This window comes from Lissotriton helveticus, chromosome 9, assembly GCF_964261635.1.
Source record: "Lissotriton helveticus chromosome 9, aLisHel1.1, whole genome shotgun sequence".
Taxonomy (NCBI): domain Eukaryota; kingdom Metazoa; phylum Chordata; class Amphibia; order Caudata; family Salamandridae; genus Lissotriton; species Lissotriton helveticus.
The window spans coordinates 663,816,510-663,832,641 of NC_136070.1; the positions used below are offsets into that span (position 1 = coordinate 663,816,510).

General features: G+C 45.5%; 1 protein-coding gene across 1 annotated transcript in view; it reads right to left on the bottom strand.

The window, feature by feature from the left end:
- Positions 1 to 16,132, bottom strand: part of SF3B2 (splicing factor 3b subunit 2) — a 374,355-nt gene that overhangs the window by 60,429 nt on the left and 297,794 nt on the right. Inside the window, exons 16-19 of the mRNA XM_078660758.1 lie at positions 8,004 to 8,111; positions 5,753 to 5,895; positions 5,375 to 5,476; positions 4,678 to 4,777 (exon numbers count right to left, since the gene is read on the bottom strand). Of these exons, the coding sequence (XP_078516884.1) occupies positions 4,678 to 4,777; positions 5,375 to 5,476; positions 5,753 to 5,895; positions 8,004 to 8,111 (453 nt within the window). The remainder of the gene's footprint in view (positions 1 to 4,677; positions 4,778 to 5,374; positions 5,477 to 5,752; positions 5,896 to 8,003; positions 8,112 to 16,132) is intronic.

The following is a 16,132-nucleotide window of genomic DNA, read 5'->3' on the forward strand; positions in this document are numbered from 1 at the left end:
CCCTTGGGCAACCAATTTTTGAGGCCTCCCAGACCAAGGAAAGCGCAGTGGCGCCTGTGTCGTTGAGCTCAAGATAAACTCGCAAAGTATCTCTAATGACTGCAACGGTAACCGGAGAATGGGTTGTATGTCAGCACAACGCGGGCTATTACCACGCGTGCCATTACAACGCTGTTTTTACAACGCAAGTCGTTACAACAACTAGCGCTGGATAGTGGAATAGTATAATTTTCGATTCCAACTCCAGCCCACGTTACAGTAGGGAAGGTGTTGGAATAGAAAATTAAACTATTCCTTGTACAACAGCGCTCTCCAGCGCAAGTCGTTGAAACTACTTGCGTTGTAAAAGCAGCGTAGTAATGGCAGCGCGTGGTAATGCCTGCGTTGTAAAGGCTGTTCCCAGGAGAATGTATCAGAGTCTAACGAAGGAGCCAGGGGATGTCTGTCTGGTAAGGGAGGACATGCGTAGAGTTAGTGTGATGGGAGCATGGTCTGAAAGCAACTGGGGTTCAATGGTAGAAGCGAGCGCTCAATCCCATGCAGACAGGGAAGCTACAAAGTGGTCTAATCGAGCATAGATCTTGTGAGCTGCAGAGTAAAATGTTTAGTCCATCTCCCTGGGGTGTTGGGCACGCCAAACATCATGCAAGCCACAGTCTGACAACCAGTCTAGGCCCTCTGGAGAGAGTGCCCCTGTGTGACCAGTTCTGTGCCCCGACCGGTCTTGGTCTGCGTCCATCACTATATTCAGAACTCTACCCACCACCACAGCTGCGTCTGGAGAGTTAAGCACTTTGGCAATAAAGTCAGTGAGAAAGGGTTCTTGTCGCTCATTTGGGGCGAAGATCGGCACCACCGTGAAATGGAACGTGCCCAGTTGCATGCGTAGCACTATTAGGCGACCTTTAATCTCTGCAATAGGGCCCAAGACTGTGCTGGGGAAGTGTCTGGAAAAGAGAATAGCTGCACCCCCTTTCGCCCCCTTCCTGATGACCAATATTGCTGGGTTGATCATTTAGAGTGCATCCTGTGTGCATCTTTTGAAAGTAGATGTGTTTCCTGTATCATGCATAGGTCCCCACGGGAGAGTTCTAGGAGTGAGAGAAGCTAGGACCTCTCAGTGGGGCTTTTAAGGCCTTGTACATTGAGGCTAATTATCTTAGTCTCCATGATCTTCGAGGGGGGGGGAGAGAGCTGTGAGGGGATGGGCATCTACTCCATGGAACATGTGAGGAGGGGCAGCCGGGGCACATCTGTAATGGAAACTCAGACGGTTCGTGGCCTGCCTGGTAACCCGCTCCGGAAGGGGTACCACAATAACAAACCCTTAACCCCCACAACAATAAAGAGCAAGTATAATTAAGAACAAAGACAAGTACCTTGTAGTTCATTGCAATGGGAATTTCAAAAGGGAAGGGGTCTGCCAAGGCAACGTGAATCATCTGCTAGGAAATAGTCTTGTCGCCCATGCCCCATCACACTGGGACCATCCTTGCAAATAAAGCTCTTCCACAGTACCTTAGGAGGGGGAGTCATGGTCTTCTTTTCCTTCCCTGGAGAGGGAGCGCAGCACCGCCGACCTCTCCATAGCAATTGTAGCCAGGTGAGGGAGGTAATGCTCAAGTCGGGATTCGTGTCACGCCCCTTGGCGATTTCTGCAGAATGGGATGTCTCCTCTAGGTGACTGTTGAGACTCCTGTTCTTTAAGATCCAGGCCAAGAAACTTACAGGCATCTGCTAGAGAACGCATCTGGTAGGTTTCACCCTCCATGTGAAAGATGAGCAGAAAAAGAATGTCCCCATGAGTATGCGGTGCCCAACACTTGCAAATGATTAGTGACAGATCGGAAGTCCTATCGTTTCTGTACGGTAATAGCAACCAGGTCCTGATAAAGCTGTGGCGAATGGTCTCGAAACTGCAGTTTCTGAACATCCATGGCGGCCTTCAGTATGGTTTTTTTCACTTTAAAGTCATGTACACAGACCAGGATGTCTGCCAGCGCGTGAGGTGCCTCGAGGGGAGGACCAAAATGATGGCACCGATCGATCTGGACAGCGTTCTCCCACGTGGAGCCCTCGACAAAGCAGAACAAAGCCTGCACATACCCCTTAAGATCGGAGGCCTCCACCTTAGTTGGGACCCCTCGAATGCAGACATTGTTCCTCCTGGACCTATTTTCCAGGTCTTCAGCATGGGCTTGCATGTCGATCTTCTGGTCATGTAAAATGATTACTTCATGCTGAACGGAAGCTATTTCCTCGTCCCTGGCAGTGGAAGTCTCCTCTAATGCTGCCACCATTTCTCTGACTTCGTCGCAATCCTGGCGAGCTTTCCTCAGCTCCAGGGACAGGTCTTTCTTTACTGTCTGCAGGTCCTCTCGGAGAAAAGCGAAAAGCGATCCTAGAAATGTGTGGGCCACCATGCTGTCAGCTCTGTCTTCCCCACAAGACGGTTTTGATTCTTCTGCTGCGTTCTTCTTGCTCAGGGGGTCCCCGGAACTCTTAATGAGCAGGTCAAGGACGCAGCAATCCTTCTTTGTTTTAGTCGTGTCCATGTGCTGCTGGCGACAGTACCAACAGCATGCAGATCTTCAGGAGTTGGAGCAGGGAGAAAAGCCAGCGGTCGTGCTGGAGGAGGGGGGGGGGAAGAGGGGATGGGGTGGAAGCCAGATGTTGACCAATTTGGGGCCAGCTTCTGGACCCAGCCCCGATCAACGTGTCCGATCCAATGCTGCGTAATTTGCCCCCTTTTTGGTTGCCCACCGGTCTGTCTGTAAAGCTGGGTGTGACGACACTTCCTCTGTTGTATGTACCAGAGGAACAGTCGGCCGGCTGACCTCGCTGGCTCAGCTGTCAAAGGTTTCATACCAACCCGGGCCTGGCTGAGAGGCCCCTTAGGCAGATCCTTGTGATGCACAGCTTTTGCGCCCCTCCTGTCAACGTCAAGGACCCGCACTCTGGGGGGCCCCGGGGGAAACTCACAACCAGTAGGGGCTCACTCCCTCTGGCACACAGTCTCCACCTGCGCACAGGCTCCTGTGGAGGGAGAGTTTCAGAGGGAATGCAGCCAACGTGTTTAAAGGAGGGCCAAAGAATCCCCGACTCTGCGATGGGTCACCGGGCGTGGGCGTCCCACCAGATCGAGACTAAAGTGCTGGGGCCCAGTGCTCTGGCAATTGCTGTTTTCAACAATAGGCCCCACAAGCAGGCGGCTGTTCTGGTCCAACCCGTCCGGTGGGGACCGCAAAAGGGAGGAAGCTGGAGAACGGGGGCACCTGCATTCCTCATCCAGCATTAGCAGCAACGCTGGGATACGCCAGGCCGCACCGCCCAAATCCGCACCCCAGGCACGTGGTAGTAAGTCAAGTTATAGCTGGGCCGACTCCGCCTGCAGCTTCAGAGGACAAATGAGGCCCAGGACATGTAGGCCTCTCACTCCCCTTCTCCGGGTAAGCAGGGGATTCCACACTGGTCAGCCAGGTGGGCGCCACAACCACAAAGGGCTCCTTCTCTTCTCCTCGCCACCGCCCAGACCCAACAAGCAAGGCGGGCTGCCAGCGGCCCCGTACACATGCAGTCTCTTGAGCCTCACCTGCACCTCTGGGACAATCGGTTGCGCTCCGTCAGCCACATGGTCCCCCACCGGGACTCCAGCGAAGGTGACCCCTCCCAGGGAGTGCCACCAGCAGCGGATGGTGGTAGAGTTCAATGCTGTAGGCCGGGCAGGGTCGGAGCGAGATGCATCTGTTCACGTCATTATCTTGGTCACCCAGGCTTCCTCTTTAAAGACATACAGGAAGCAGTCTATATGTGTAACTTCCATGGGGAGATGGAATCTATTAAAAGTCCTCTCCATTAGGTTGTGGGAACACCCTTTGTCTTCTGGCGGGAGAATCCGCTGGATGGTGTGACGGAGAAGAGGGAGTTGGAATGATGCAGTTCTCCCAAAGGCCAGCAGGCATTGGGTCTGGAATTTTGCCTTCTTCTCTCTCCTCATCTGAGGAGGAACGGTAGACCGGATCGGGCTCTTGTGTAAAAGGTCGTGGCACTGTAGGTGTTGCTGGCAAACTCGGTTTCACAAGGGCCTGTGGTTGCACCGGTGGCTCCTTGAGAACATTTTGAGATGGAAATCTTTGTTTGTAGTCTGCCAACATAGCTTGAAGGTCTTGGGTCAAAGTTGCGGAAGGTGAGCCATCTCTCTAGGGTGAGGTTTGTGATATTCGTACCGTTGATAATGAAGTGGCGGTGCCAGATATGGCTTGTAGTATTGCTGGTACTCATAGTCCTTGTCATCTTCCTGGGACTTAACATGCGAATCTATGACAGACACTAATACTGTATAATAACAAATATTGAGAAAGGCGATTGCAGCTAATTGCTAACTATCTGTGGTTCATGATGGAAAAATGTGTCAAATTCTACTAAAAATAAAATGGCTGGATGATCATGGCTTTGTAATATGGGCCATTCAATGACTAAAAACCGTCCTGTGTAAACCTTTTCCATAAATCCTAACTTAACACAGCTTAGAAGACCATAGAGATTTGACAATAATATTAAGATCATGTAGAACCACTGCTGTCCTTGATGAAAGACAGCACAATAATCAAGATAAAATTGTTCAGAGCTAGGAAATTACCCTCCACCCTCACAGCAGTATAAAGTTAAATCACTTACCGCAGCCATGTCATATATGTGCGTAGAACCCATCATGGCTGCCCCCAAGGCTGCAGGTCGCCTTTCTGGTAGCACTGTAAATAGCTGTGGGGTTTCAGTACTGGAATAAAATAGAAGATGAAATATGAGTGAAAAGTGGCAAAAGGTCCCTATCAGTGCAAATACTCTGGTAGCATCACCCCTCCTGCTATAGAGAAACCAGTTTTAGGGCTGTATTGTCAGCAAAGACAGGCAGCTTCAGTGACCCACAAAAATGCACAAGAGATATAGGATCAAAAGAGTGGCAACTGAGCAGATCACTCAGTACAAAGTTAAAGACTCCAGGAAGAGGCAGAAATGAAGGAAGCAGAGCTGAATTGTAAAGGAACTAGCATGTATGTCCAAAACTTCATGTTTTTATTCTCTCTGTATAGACACTAAGAAGATGACAGCAGATCCCAATGACTGAAATGGCATTTCTTTAGCAATAAGTGTTAAGAGAGGGGAAGGAATGGCTAATGGTTTCCCATCTGAAAATAAACAGTCTATGGAGCAACTTGCACTCTTGCCAGGTTATGTTATTGTGCTTTGTGACTTCGGAGAAAGAAACTCACACAAGGGCCCTGCCAATGTCAATGCAATCAGCAAAAGATAGTGAACCATGTTGATGTTGAGGAGCTTCCCTTCCGTCATACCATGAAGAAGTCTCATTTCTTACCCATCCATGAGCTCCTCAATCTTCTTCTTTCTCAGCTCGATGAGTTCAGGAGTCTCCATACCAGCGGGAACAGATGAGATACCACCTGGTGTAATGAGGCCACTGTGGAAAAGAAAAAATATAACATTAAAATTCATGTTAACAGGATGTTGGTATATAGGAGTAGTGTGGGTAGAGTCATTTTTCAGTGTAATACAAACTGTAAATTACTGTACCCATCTAGAAAACTATACATGGGAATTTCTTTCTCACTCTATGCTCCTTGCTATTCTACCCACCGGGCACAATTAAGGTGCTTCCTAGGGCTTGGTGTTCCGGTGTACTGAGATGCAAATCTCAAAAATGTATCCTCATCTAAGTCCAGAACTCAGTGCTCACCTGTCAGCTGGTGTGATGAAACCAGTTTCGTCAGGTTTGTCCTCATCGCTCTCCTCCTCCTCCTCTTCTTCCGAGGACTCTTCATCAGAAGGTTCTAACTCTCCCCACGGGGTCCGATCAATCTCCTCTTCCTCTGTTTTGGTCTAAAAATACATCAGCATATCAATGAAAGGGACTTCAAATTCTTAGTACTGCTTCAACCCCCCCTCCCACCAACAAGGTAATTACTAATGGAGAAGGGGACCTAGTTTGAGGCGGTTATAACCATTACGAGACAGCCAATGAGCTCATTATTCTAATGGATCTACTTTAGTCCACAAGAGGATTTTAAGGCATTGGCCTACCAGTTCTTGAGTACACATTAAAGCCAATCCCTCTTTTTAGTGATGCGCAGCTTACTCCGAGTTGTAGCTCTTGAGGTTACAGTACTCCTTGTCGAAATCATATTTTAGTTACCTGCTACACTACTCCTTACATTTACATCTTTCATTGGTATAGCTGTGCTTTTATTTTTAAATATTCCCCATCTCAAAAATAACATTCAGATTTATCTCAAGATGACTGTAGATGTTCGAAATTCATGTTCTAATCATGTTCTAATCCTGGAGTAGACTAACAGCCCTATTTAGACTTTGTCCGATAAAGTAGTCTATCACAAACTAATAGAGCACCCGGTCCCCCAAATCAATGCCCCAGTCACCAGCTACCCCTGTTTAGTCAGGGAAATCAATATCTTTTTGTCAAAAGATCCCTGGTTGGCAATGTCAACAGAAAGCGTTCTCCGATGGCCAGGTGGAGTAAACACCATCATAAGAAGGACATTACACTACATGCCCTGGTAGTAAGGGACAGAAAATAACAAATAATGCCCCCGCTCCCCCAGCCATGGGTGTGGGAGTTTATTTTCAATAACAAAATCGAACTTTTGAAAACAGAAACTATAGTAAAGTTTGGTGAACAGCAGTAAAAACACACTTTCTGGTACCTTTACAGGAACCACCATGACAGCTTTCTTGTAACGGTACAGAGATAACGATCAACGTTGTGGATCACTGTCAGTTCAGCAGACAATCTGTCAAGATGGTGGACATAATGTCCTCTGCCACCCTGATGGACTGTCCTACGTCTGATAAAGAAGACATCAGGCCCTAAATTACAGTCAATTAATTTTAGTTCTTGACGGATATCAGTCATGGACAGACATGCTTTAGTGAACATCCTGGGAGAGACCAAAAAACCTCCCAAAAATATATAAAAGCATCTCAATATATAAAAGCGCCATTGGATAGCTCTCATATTGTGACTTTGGGCAGTGGGAGGCTGCTAAACAGCCTCATTCTGTATGTGCTCTACCCCTTTAAGAAAGCAAGTTGACCTAATCAAAGGCTTCCACTGCCTCATAAGCTTATCGGCTTGGAACCTTTTCACCACACATAGCAGCCTAACAGAAAAGTACAATAAGCACTCGGTTTTATTTCAAAAGGTGAAATGTGGTATTACCGCAGGAAGAAAGAGAAGAGTATGTATAGGATAACACAATCAACACGATCTTGTCTGGGCAAACTGTGACCCCCTAGTAAAGATCTAATCTGGATGAGGATGTTCCTTTAAAAGGATATCTGACCAGAGTAAACTTCATGTGTATATTAAACTTTTGTCGGGAAACGTTTTTACAAGTTCAGCAATGTAGAGAATTTGGAGTAAGTGCTTGTGTTCTTTCGCAGGCTGACATGGCTGTTCTGAGTCTGGAAATGCAGTGTCTACAAGAATGATGCTGCATTTTGTACTGTTCATAAGCTTCTTCAGAACTATGCAAGTAACTGGTAAAAGCAATAAAGTACAAAGGAATGCCCTTGACAAATACATTAGAAAAACAGCTGCAAATGCATGGTGCTGGGCAAACACGCTCATTCTAAATTTGTTTTCGATTATCATCAATGGAGTGAAAAACACTTCTTTTCGTCCAGTGCAAGTAGTCACTTTCTGAAACTCTGGAAATTGAACCACCATTTTTACAGCAGCAGCGGTGGTCTGGCACTTAACCAATTAGAACTGGGGCACGAGATAAGGATGACAGATACAAAAACTGCAGGTAACCATCAAGATGAAGCCCACTTACCCCAAAAGGTCAAATTACCAACACCTTTTCACGAATGCTGCATTGTTGCAATCCTACTAAGCCCTTTTTCAATTATTTTAGCAGAATTTAGGGTACTACTGAACAAAAGGTGGCTGCAGCTGTCTGCCCTACCTGGAACTCAGCAGCATTTGTCCCAAAGACATCTCCGTACAAAGGTTTGCCCGTCTCATCCACAGGGGGCTTGCCCCAGCCTCCAGCATGGTATCCAAACGAGCAACCCTACAAAAGAGAGGGAAATGAGTTTTAATCATGGAGTTCTCCGACAGCCCCAATAAGAGAAATATTCCGAAAAACATACACACAGCACCCCTCGAGGGGAACAAGTAAAAAACCAAGAATAATGCAAAAGCAGAAATTGCCCAAAGAAACAGATGTCAAATGTTGTCCAACAAATTTGTTACCATAGCTAAAGGTAAAACAGGAGCTACAATATTCTGATTATGACAAGAATTACTGGCGGGCCTAATCTTGATCAACACAAAGCAAATGTACAGAGGAAATACAGACACAATGTACAAACATCACCAATACATTTCCATATAGAATAGTTGTAAGTTCTGCTTTGCAAGAACGGCACCACTATCCTTTCCAACTGTGCAGCCATGGTCTGCTTCAGTTTCACGCCTGTAGATGGTCCAGGAAAGTAATGCCTGCCCTATCAAAAGCACAGCAAGTCCAAAAGGAAGATATCCTGTACATCTGTACTTTACTTAAGAGGCAAGTTTATTCAAAGAAGTGCTGAAGTTTTCAAGATTTAGAAGAGTGGGAAGTGGAAACCCTGCAAACAAACACTAGTTTCTTTAGCTATACGGGCATCGTATAGTTTCTTACCTGTCGGTGTAGTTTTACAGCTTGAAGAGTTTTCTGGATTCAAATGCTGTGCATTATTTCGGCATCTGGTGGTTGGGTCTGGAATTGTAGTATGTCTTCTCTTTTATTTTTTTCTGTTGGTGGGCGTTGACATACCACCATTTGGTGTCCCTCTGGGACGTCAATGTGTTTCCTCCGGAAGCTCCCCACCTTTGGTTGTCATCATTGGTATAAAGTTCCTCCTGGCTCATCCTTCTGGCGGAGGAGGGTGGGTTCGCTAGTGAATCCAGAAAATTCTTCAAGCTGCAAAACTACACCGATGGGTAAGAAACTATACCTTTTGTAGCGTGAATCTTTTCTGGATTCACATGCTGTGCATACACTTTGTAGCGGTTTGCTAGTCTTGTGGTGGTTGGGTGGAAGATGAGCGTTGGTTAGTGAATATATGTTGTAAGACCTTTTGTCCTACTTGTGCTTCTTTATTCATTTGAATGTCCAAGCAGTAGTGCTTTGTGAATGTGTGCACAGAGGACCATGTTGCTGCTTGGCAAATGTCTTGAATAGGCGTATTTGCTAGAAAAGAAACTGTTGCTCCTTTTTTCCTTGTTGAGTGAGCCTGTGGGGCTCCTTGCAATGTTTGACCTGCCGGTTTGTGGCATAACTGTATGGCTTGTGCAATTCATCTTACAATTGCATTTTTGGTCACTGGTCATCCAAGAAAACTGTTGGTAAATGATATAAAGAATGGTTTTGCTTTTCTGTATTCTTTGGTTCTTTCCATGTAAGAGAAGACTGCCCTTCTGGAGTCAAGAGTGTGCAATGCCCTTCCCGCTTGTGATTTTGGCTTTTGAAAGAAGCTTGGTATTTGTACTGTTTGGTTTATGTGGAACCTTGATACCACCTTTGGCATAAAGTGTGGATCTGTTCTCATGACGATTCTGTCATTATGTATTTGGAAGTAGGTCTCTTGCAGCGTTAGTGCTTGTAATTCACTTACTCTCCGTAGTGATGTAATTGCAACTAAAAATGCAGCCTTTATTGTGAGCATTTGTAGGGTTGCTTTGTGGAATAGTTTGAACGGTGCTTTCATCATCTGAGTGTCAAAAAACACTTTGCAGACTACACATTAATTTTTATCCTCACTTTTTAAGGAACAAACCAAGTGAAACTCCTGGGTTGGTTGGGTATATTTTACTCTTACCCTTTTATTTTTATTTTTAAATTTTTGGATATTTACGTGTACAAAAAGGGACACTCTAAGGTCTAGTTACATCTACACATAAACACTGTACATTTCTACATCACAAATACGACATTTATATTCACAAATACGGCATTTATATATACACACTAGTTTTCTTTAAGTTTATACACAAACATTTGTTTTCTCAAAAAGACAAGAGTCTCGCCTTGGACTCAAGATCAGTAAATAAATGCAGCCAAAAGAGTATATTAATATATACAAAAATAAACCATAAATTTAATATGTGGCTTATTGGGCAACTGATGTTTGTCTTTGTATGCCGACGCGTTTCGAATCCGATTTAATCACTTTACGGATTCTCCTCAGGGCTCTGTCTTTTAAAAGGTCATCTAGAGGTGTATAAATCAAAAGAAACCCTTCTTTAAATTTCAGTCTAAGTTTTTAATGCTTGCCTCTTTTTTAACCAATGTCACTCGTGTTACCTGTGTCATGGCAGTCGCCGGTCCGCAAGTTTTATTTAGAAGATTTATTCTCTGCTTCTGTTAGTTTTCATCCTATAAGTTAACAGGAAGATGATGTAATGTTCAATCGAACCTTAGCATTGCGGTATTACGAATTCACTCATTCGACATACCTCAAATATCGTGTTTTGATCTCACAATGTTGTCCTGTTGTTACTGGCAGCATAAATCCTTATCAGTTGTTCGCAGCCTGCAACCAACAGCGGAATCATGTAAAATCTTGCGCATATGTTTGAGAGAGATAGCGTTCACTACATAAACCAAGGCATACCTCCAAATCCTGTTTTCAGACTTTGCTGTGGGCGTTCTGTTCGGTCGCGACGTTTTTCAATCCCACCGCTACTCTTGCTCGAGGACAAATCTGTTCTCCCTATGTATAGAGCCCCCGTTAAATTATTGCAACAACGGGTAATTTTAAAGCTCACTAGCGTGTTGGCAACAAGTTAGACCTACTTACTTCCAACGCGGCAATCCGGTGACTCTCAGATCAGTCTGTGGATGTCGCGGTCATTTTTGGGCTAGTTTATAAGGCAGCACGGATTTGAAGCATGGCGGCCATCTTGGAGTGGGTTTCGTGTGCATGTCCTATTCATTACGAGGGGTCCAAGATCTTATGTTTGGTCCAAACAGAAGGTGAATTACAGTTTTGGTTGAAAACCTTGAAAGTTCTCATAATCTTGATACTTCAGATAGGGAATTTAAACCAGTGAATGTACTGTTAAATTTTAGTATCAAGTACGCCTCTTGTTGTCCAATAAGCCACATATTAAATTTATGGTTTATTTTTGTATATATTAATATACTCTTTTGGCTGCATTTATTTGCTGATCTTGAGTCCAAGGCGAGACTCTTGTCTTTTTGAGAAAACAAATGTTTGTGTATAAACTTAAAGAAAACTAGTGTGTATATATAAATGCCGTATTTGTGAATATAAATGTCGTATTTGTGATGTAGAAATGTACAGTGTTTATGTGTAGATGTAACTAGACCTTAGAGTGTCCCTTTTTGTACACGTAAATATCCAAAAATTGAAAACTAAAAATAAAAGGGTAGGAGTAAAATATACCCAACCAACCCAGGAGTTTCACTTGGTTTGTTCCTTAAAAAGTGAGGATAAAAATTAATGTGTAGTCGGCAAAGTGTTTTTTGATACTGTAATTCATGGTCCAGCCGACCACACGTCCTAGGACCTGACTCCCTTGATTTCAAAACTATAGAGCGGGCAACCCCCGCAAGAGTGTGACTAAAGATTTGGTCAATTCTGTATAGTGTGACCACAGAATTAAAAATAGGAAGGAATTATTTATCCTTCCGAAAGGTATGTCGGAAAGGGACACTCTATCGTTTAGTGAAGACCATATACAGAGTCTAATAGCTTCCTCTGCATTTTCAAATGTCACTTTGAGCACCACTGCTCAACAGCAGAACGAGTCGGATAAATTAATAAGGTTGAGTAAAAAACACATAAGAACGGAACTTCACGGACACTTTTTACTAAAACATCTGAGAGGAGGTACAATCCCATGGGGATTGCAGGCGAAAAATGTCCCTGTAATTTTCACTGAGGACGCTGAATACAGAAAGGGATTCAGTTGTATCAACACAAAGTGCAGCAGGGACCTTATAGTCCACACAATCGAAACTGCACAGAGACTCAGTGCGAAGGAACTGGAAGAAATAGAATCTCTAACCCAGGCGATTAAGAATAGCCCCACGGTGTCTGATGCCAAAGCCTCATTAGAAAAAATAGAGAAAGATCTTAACTTTCAAGGATAACACACTTGATAAATCAGCGCAGTACGAGAGAGATTCCAAAGCGTTTACACTTGAGAAGGCATACCCTTTCCTGAAGGACGAGTACTACACACAGCCAGAATCAAGGGGGCACTTTACAGCTTTCAGGGAAGATCCCGTAATAGGTTTAAAACCTTTTCAGAAACCTCTTCTTCATCTGAGTCATCAGGCTCTGATTCACGTGGGAACCAAAACAAAAAACGTGTCTTTTTTAGAAAAGGACCAGCAAGGAAAGACAAGGTTCAAGGTACCATGGGAGATGCGGACAAGAAGGAACTTTTACAAATCGTAAAGGCAACAACAGCTGTTGTTAACCTATCCCAGAAAATACTTACAAAAGACGAAGAGGCTGTATTGAACTTAGGATTAAAATTTGTTCCACGACAGCACACAGATTTTACACAGGTGAAATTAGAGACCATCGAGTTCTGTCGGAAAATCAGACTTCAAGCCTTTTTTGCAAATCAGCCGCCAATGATTGAAAAAGAGACTACAGGGTTACGTAATAAATCTAATTTCGTCCCCACCCAAAAAATCCCAAAACAGATATATGCCTTTGAACAGATTATGCTATCTTCAATTGATAAATTGGAAAGAAATAAAAAGTATATATCTCAGAACATAAGCAAAGGGCAAAGAACGAATAGTTTTCTTACCTGTCGGTGTAGTTTTGCAGCTTGAAGATCTTTCTGGATTCACTATACTGTGCATTATTCCGCGGTCTTGTGGTTGGGTCCGGATTCGTAGTCTTTTCTTTGTTTTTTTTTGTTTCGTAGCCCAGGTGGGCGTCGGCGTCACACCCCCCTTGGGTGTATTTCCGGTGACGTCGGCATGCTTCCTGCGGAAGCTCCCACTCTTGGGCGCCATCTTCGGGTTCTTTTTTTCCGTTTTTCTTTCGTTTCCGAAGTAATGGCAATGTTCTATTTAGTTGGTATTTTACCGCTTTGTACTTTTAAAAGTCCCTTTTTTTTTTTTAACCACCTCTTCTCTCTCCAGCCTCATCTTTCTGGCGGAGGTGGGTGGGTTCGCTAGTGAATCCAGAAAGATCTTCAAGCTGCAAAACTACACCGACAGGTAAGAAAACTATTCGTTTTGCAGCGTGAATCTTTCTGGATTCACTATGCTGTGCATAGACTTTGTAGCGGTTTCTCATCTCTGTGGCGGCTGGGTGGAAGATGAGCGTTGGGTGTTGAATATGTGCTGTAGCACCTTCTGTCCAACTTGAGCTTCCTTGTTCATTTGAATATCCACACAGTAGTGCTTCGTGAACGTGTGCACCGAAGCCCATGTTGCCGCCAGGCATATGTCCTCTATGGGTGTGTTAGCCAGGAAGGCTATTGTAGCGCCCTTCTTCCTAGTGGAGTGGGCACGTGTCCCCTCTGCCAGTTCTTGTCCTGCACGCTTGTGGCAGAATTGAATTGTCTGTGCGATCCATCGTGCAATGGTCTTTTTAGTTACAGCTTTACCCATGAAGCTGTTTGCGAAGGACACAAAGAACTGTTTTGTTTTCCTGTGTCCCTTTGTCCTTTCAATGTAGTGCATGACTGCCCTTCTGGCGTCCAGGGTGTGCAGAGCTCGCTCTGCGCTAGTTGTTGGTTTTTGGAAAAAAACTCGGTATCTGTATAGACTGGTTAATGTGAAATTTGGATACCACCTTCGGCATGAAGTGTGGGTCCGTCCTCATCACAACTCTATCATTATGTATTTGTATGTAGGGTTCTTGTAGCGTCAGCGCTTGAAGCTCGCTTACTCTGCGTAAGGACGTTATTGCAACCAGGAAGGCTGTTTTCATAGTTAGCATCTTTAGGGAGGTCTTGTGAAGTGGTTCAAAGGGCTCTTTCATGAGTTCAGTTAGGACTGTGTTCAAGTTCCATGCAGGTGGCGGCACCCGCTTGGGTGGTGCAATCCTTTTCGCTCCTTCTAGGAATCTCTTCACCACCTGTGATGTGAAGAAGCTCCTGCACGTTTCTCCCCTAGTGTAGGCGACTATCGCTGCCAAGTGAACTCTTAAAGAGGATGAGCTAAGGTTCTTCTCCAGCAAGTGCGTCAGGTACCGTAGCACTGTGGAGTCCCTCTTCATTGTATTGTGAAGTCTTTCCTGTCTGCACCATATTGTGAATCTTTTCCATTTCGCAACGTAGCACTTCCGAGTGCTGGGCCTTCGTGCCTCCCGAAGGACCCTCAGGGTGCTTTCTGGCAGTCTCAAATGTGCGAACTCTATGTCCTCAGGAGCCACGCTACTAGGCTCATGCTCTCTGGCTCTGGATGTAGTACCTCTCCGTTCTGCATGGAGAGTAGGTCTTTCCTCCAGCTGAATCTGTGGGGTGCACACTGTGTCATCTCCATGATCTGCGAGTACCATGTCTGCCTCGCCCACTGTGGTGCGACCAGTATCAGTGTCATGTTGCTCGCTCTGCACTTGCTCAGCACTCTGTGCATCAGTGGTATCGGGGAAAAGGCGTAAGCAAATGTCCTTGACCAATCTATCCATAGGGCATTCCCCAGTGACCCCTCCTCGGGCTGCCTGGATGCGAAGTTTTGGCATTTTGCATTCTGGCGTGTGGCAAACAGGTCCACCGATGGTGTCCCCCATCTGTCGAACAGGTACCTTGTCTCCAGAGCATTGAGCTCCCACTCGTGGGATGCCGATGTCTGCCTGCTGAGCCAATCGGCTTGTATGTTGTCCTTCCCTGGTAGGTGTATGGCTAGCAGGTCTATCTTGAGAGGGATGGCCCATCTCCATATCTCCTGCGCCAGAGTTGAAAGTGGGGCTGACTGTGTGCCCCCCTGCTTGTTGATGTAGAACATCGCAGTGGTGTTGTCTGTTTGTATCAACACCTTGTGTTTGTACAGTCTTGTTTGAAAGGCTTTCAGTGCAAGGAAGACAGTCTTCAGTTCTAGGTAATTGATGTGCTTTGCCGCATCTGTTGGCGTCCACAGTCCCCTCACCTTGAGCTCCTCCATGTGAGCGCCCCATCCCTTCAGGGATGCGTCTGTGGTGATGGTCACTGTTGGCGTTGGGGGCGTTAGAGGCTTTCCCCTTGTTATGTTTTCCATGGTCCACCATGCCATTTCTTTCTGCACTGCGTGCGTTACAACCACTAGATCCTCTTAACTGCCTGTAGCTTGTGACCATTGCTCCTGTAGCCATTCTTGAATGGGTCTCATGTGGAGTCGTACATTTGGTACCAGGTGGATGCATGATGCCATCATGCCCATGATCTTGCTCGCAGTCCTCACTGTCCGAGCTTGTCCCTTCCGGTAGAGGCGAGTTTCCTTCACCAGCGCCCTCGCCCTCTTCTCGCTGGGGAACACCTTGCCCTGTAAGGTGTTGATCTGTGCTCCCAGGAAGATCTTGACTTGTTCCGGCTCCATTGATGATTTCTTCCAATGGATGGAGAACCCAAGGCTTATGAGCGTGCTCGTCACTGTATGTGCTTGCTGCTTGCATTTCTGGTATGAGTTTGCTTTCACCAGCCAGTCGTCCAGGTAAGAGTATACGTGTATTCCTTGCCTTCGTAGGTGCGCTGCGACTGCTGCGAGGCACTTTGTGAAAACCCTTGGTGCTGATTTTAGTCCGAAGGCCAGTGTCGTGAACTGGTAGTGGCTTTCTCCAATGGTGAACCTGCGCATGTGTTTGTGCTTTCTGTTCATTGGGATGTGCAGGTAGGCGTCTTTGAGGTCTATTGTGACCATGAAGTCCCCGGTCTGCAATTGTGGGAGCACCTCTTGCAGGGAGGTCATTTTGAATTTTTGCGTTCTTATGAATTTGTTCAGGAACCGTAAGTCCAGAATGGGTCTCATTGTCTCGTCTACCTTTGGTACCAGGAAGTACGTTGAGTATATTCCTGTGTTTCTTTCCTTGAAGGGTACCCGTTCTATGGCCTGTTTCCGCAGGAGTTCCTTTGCCT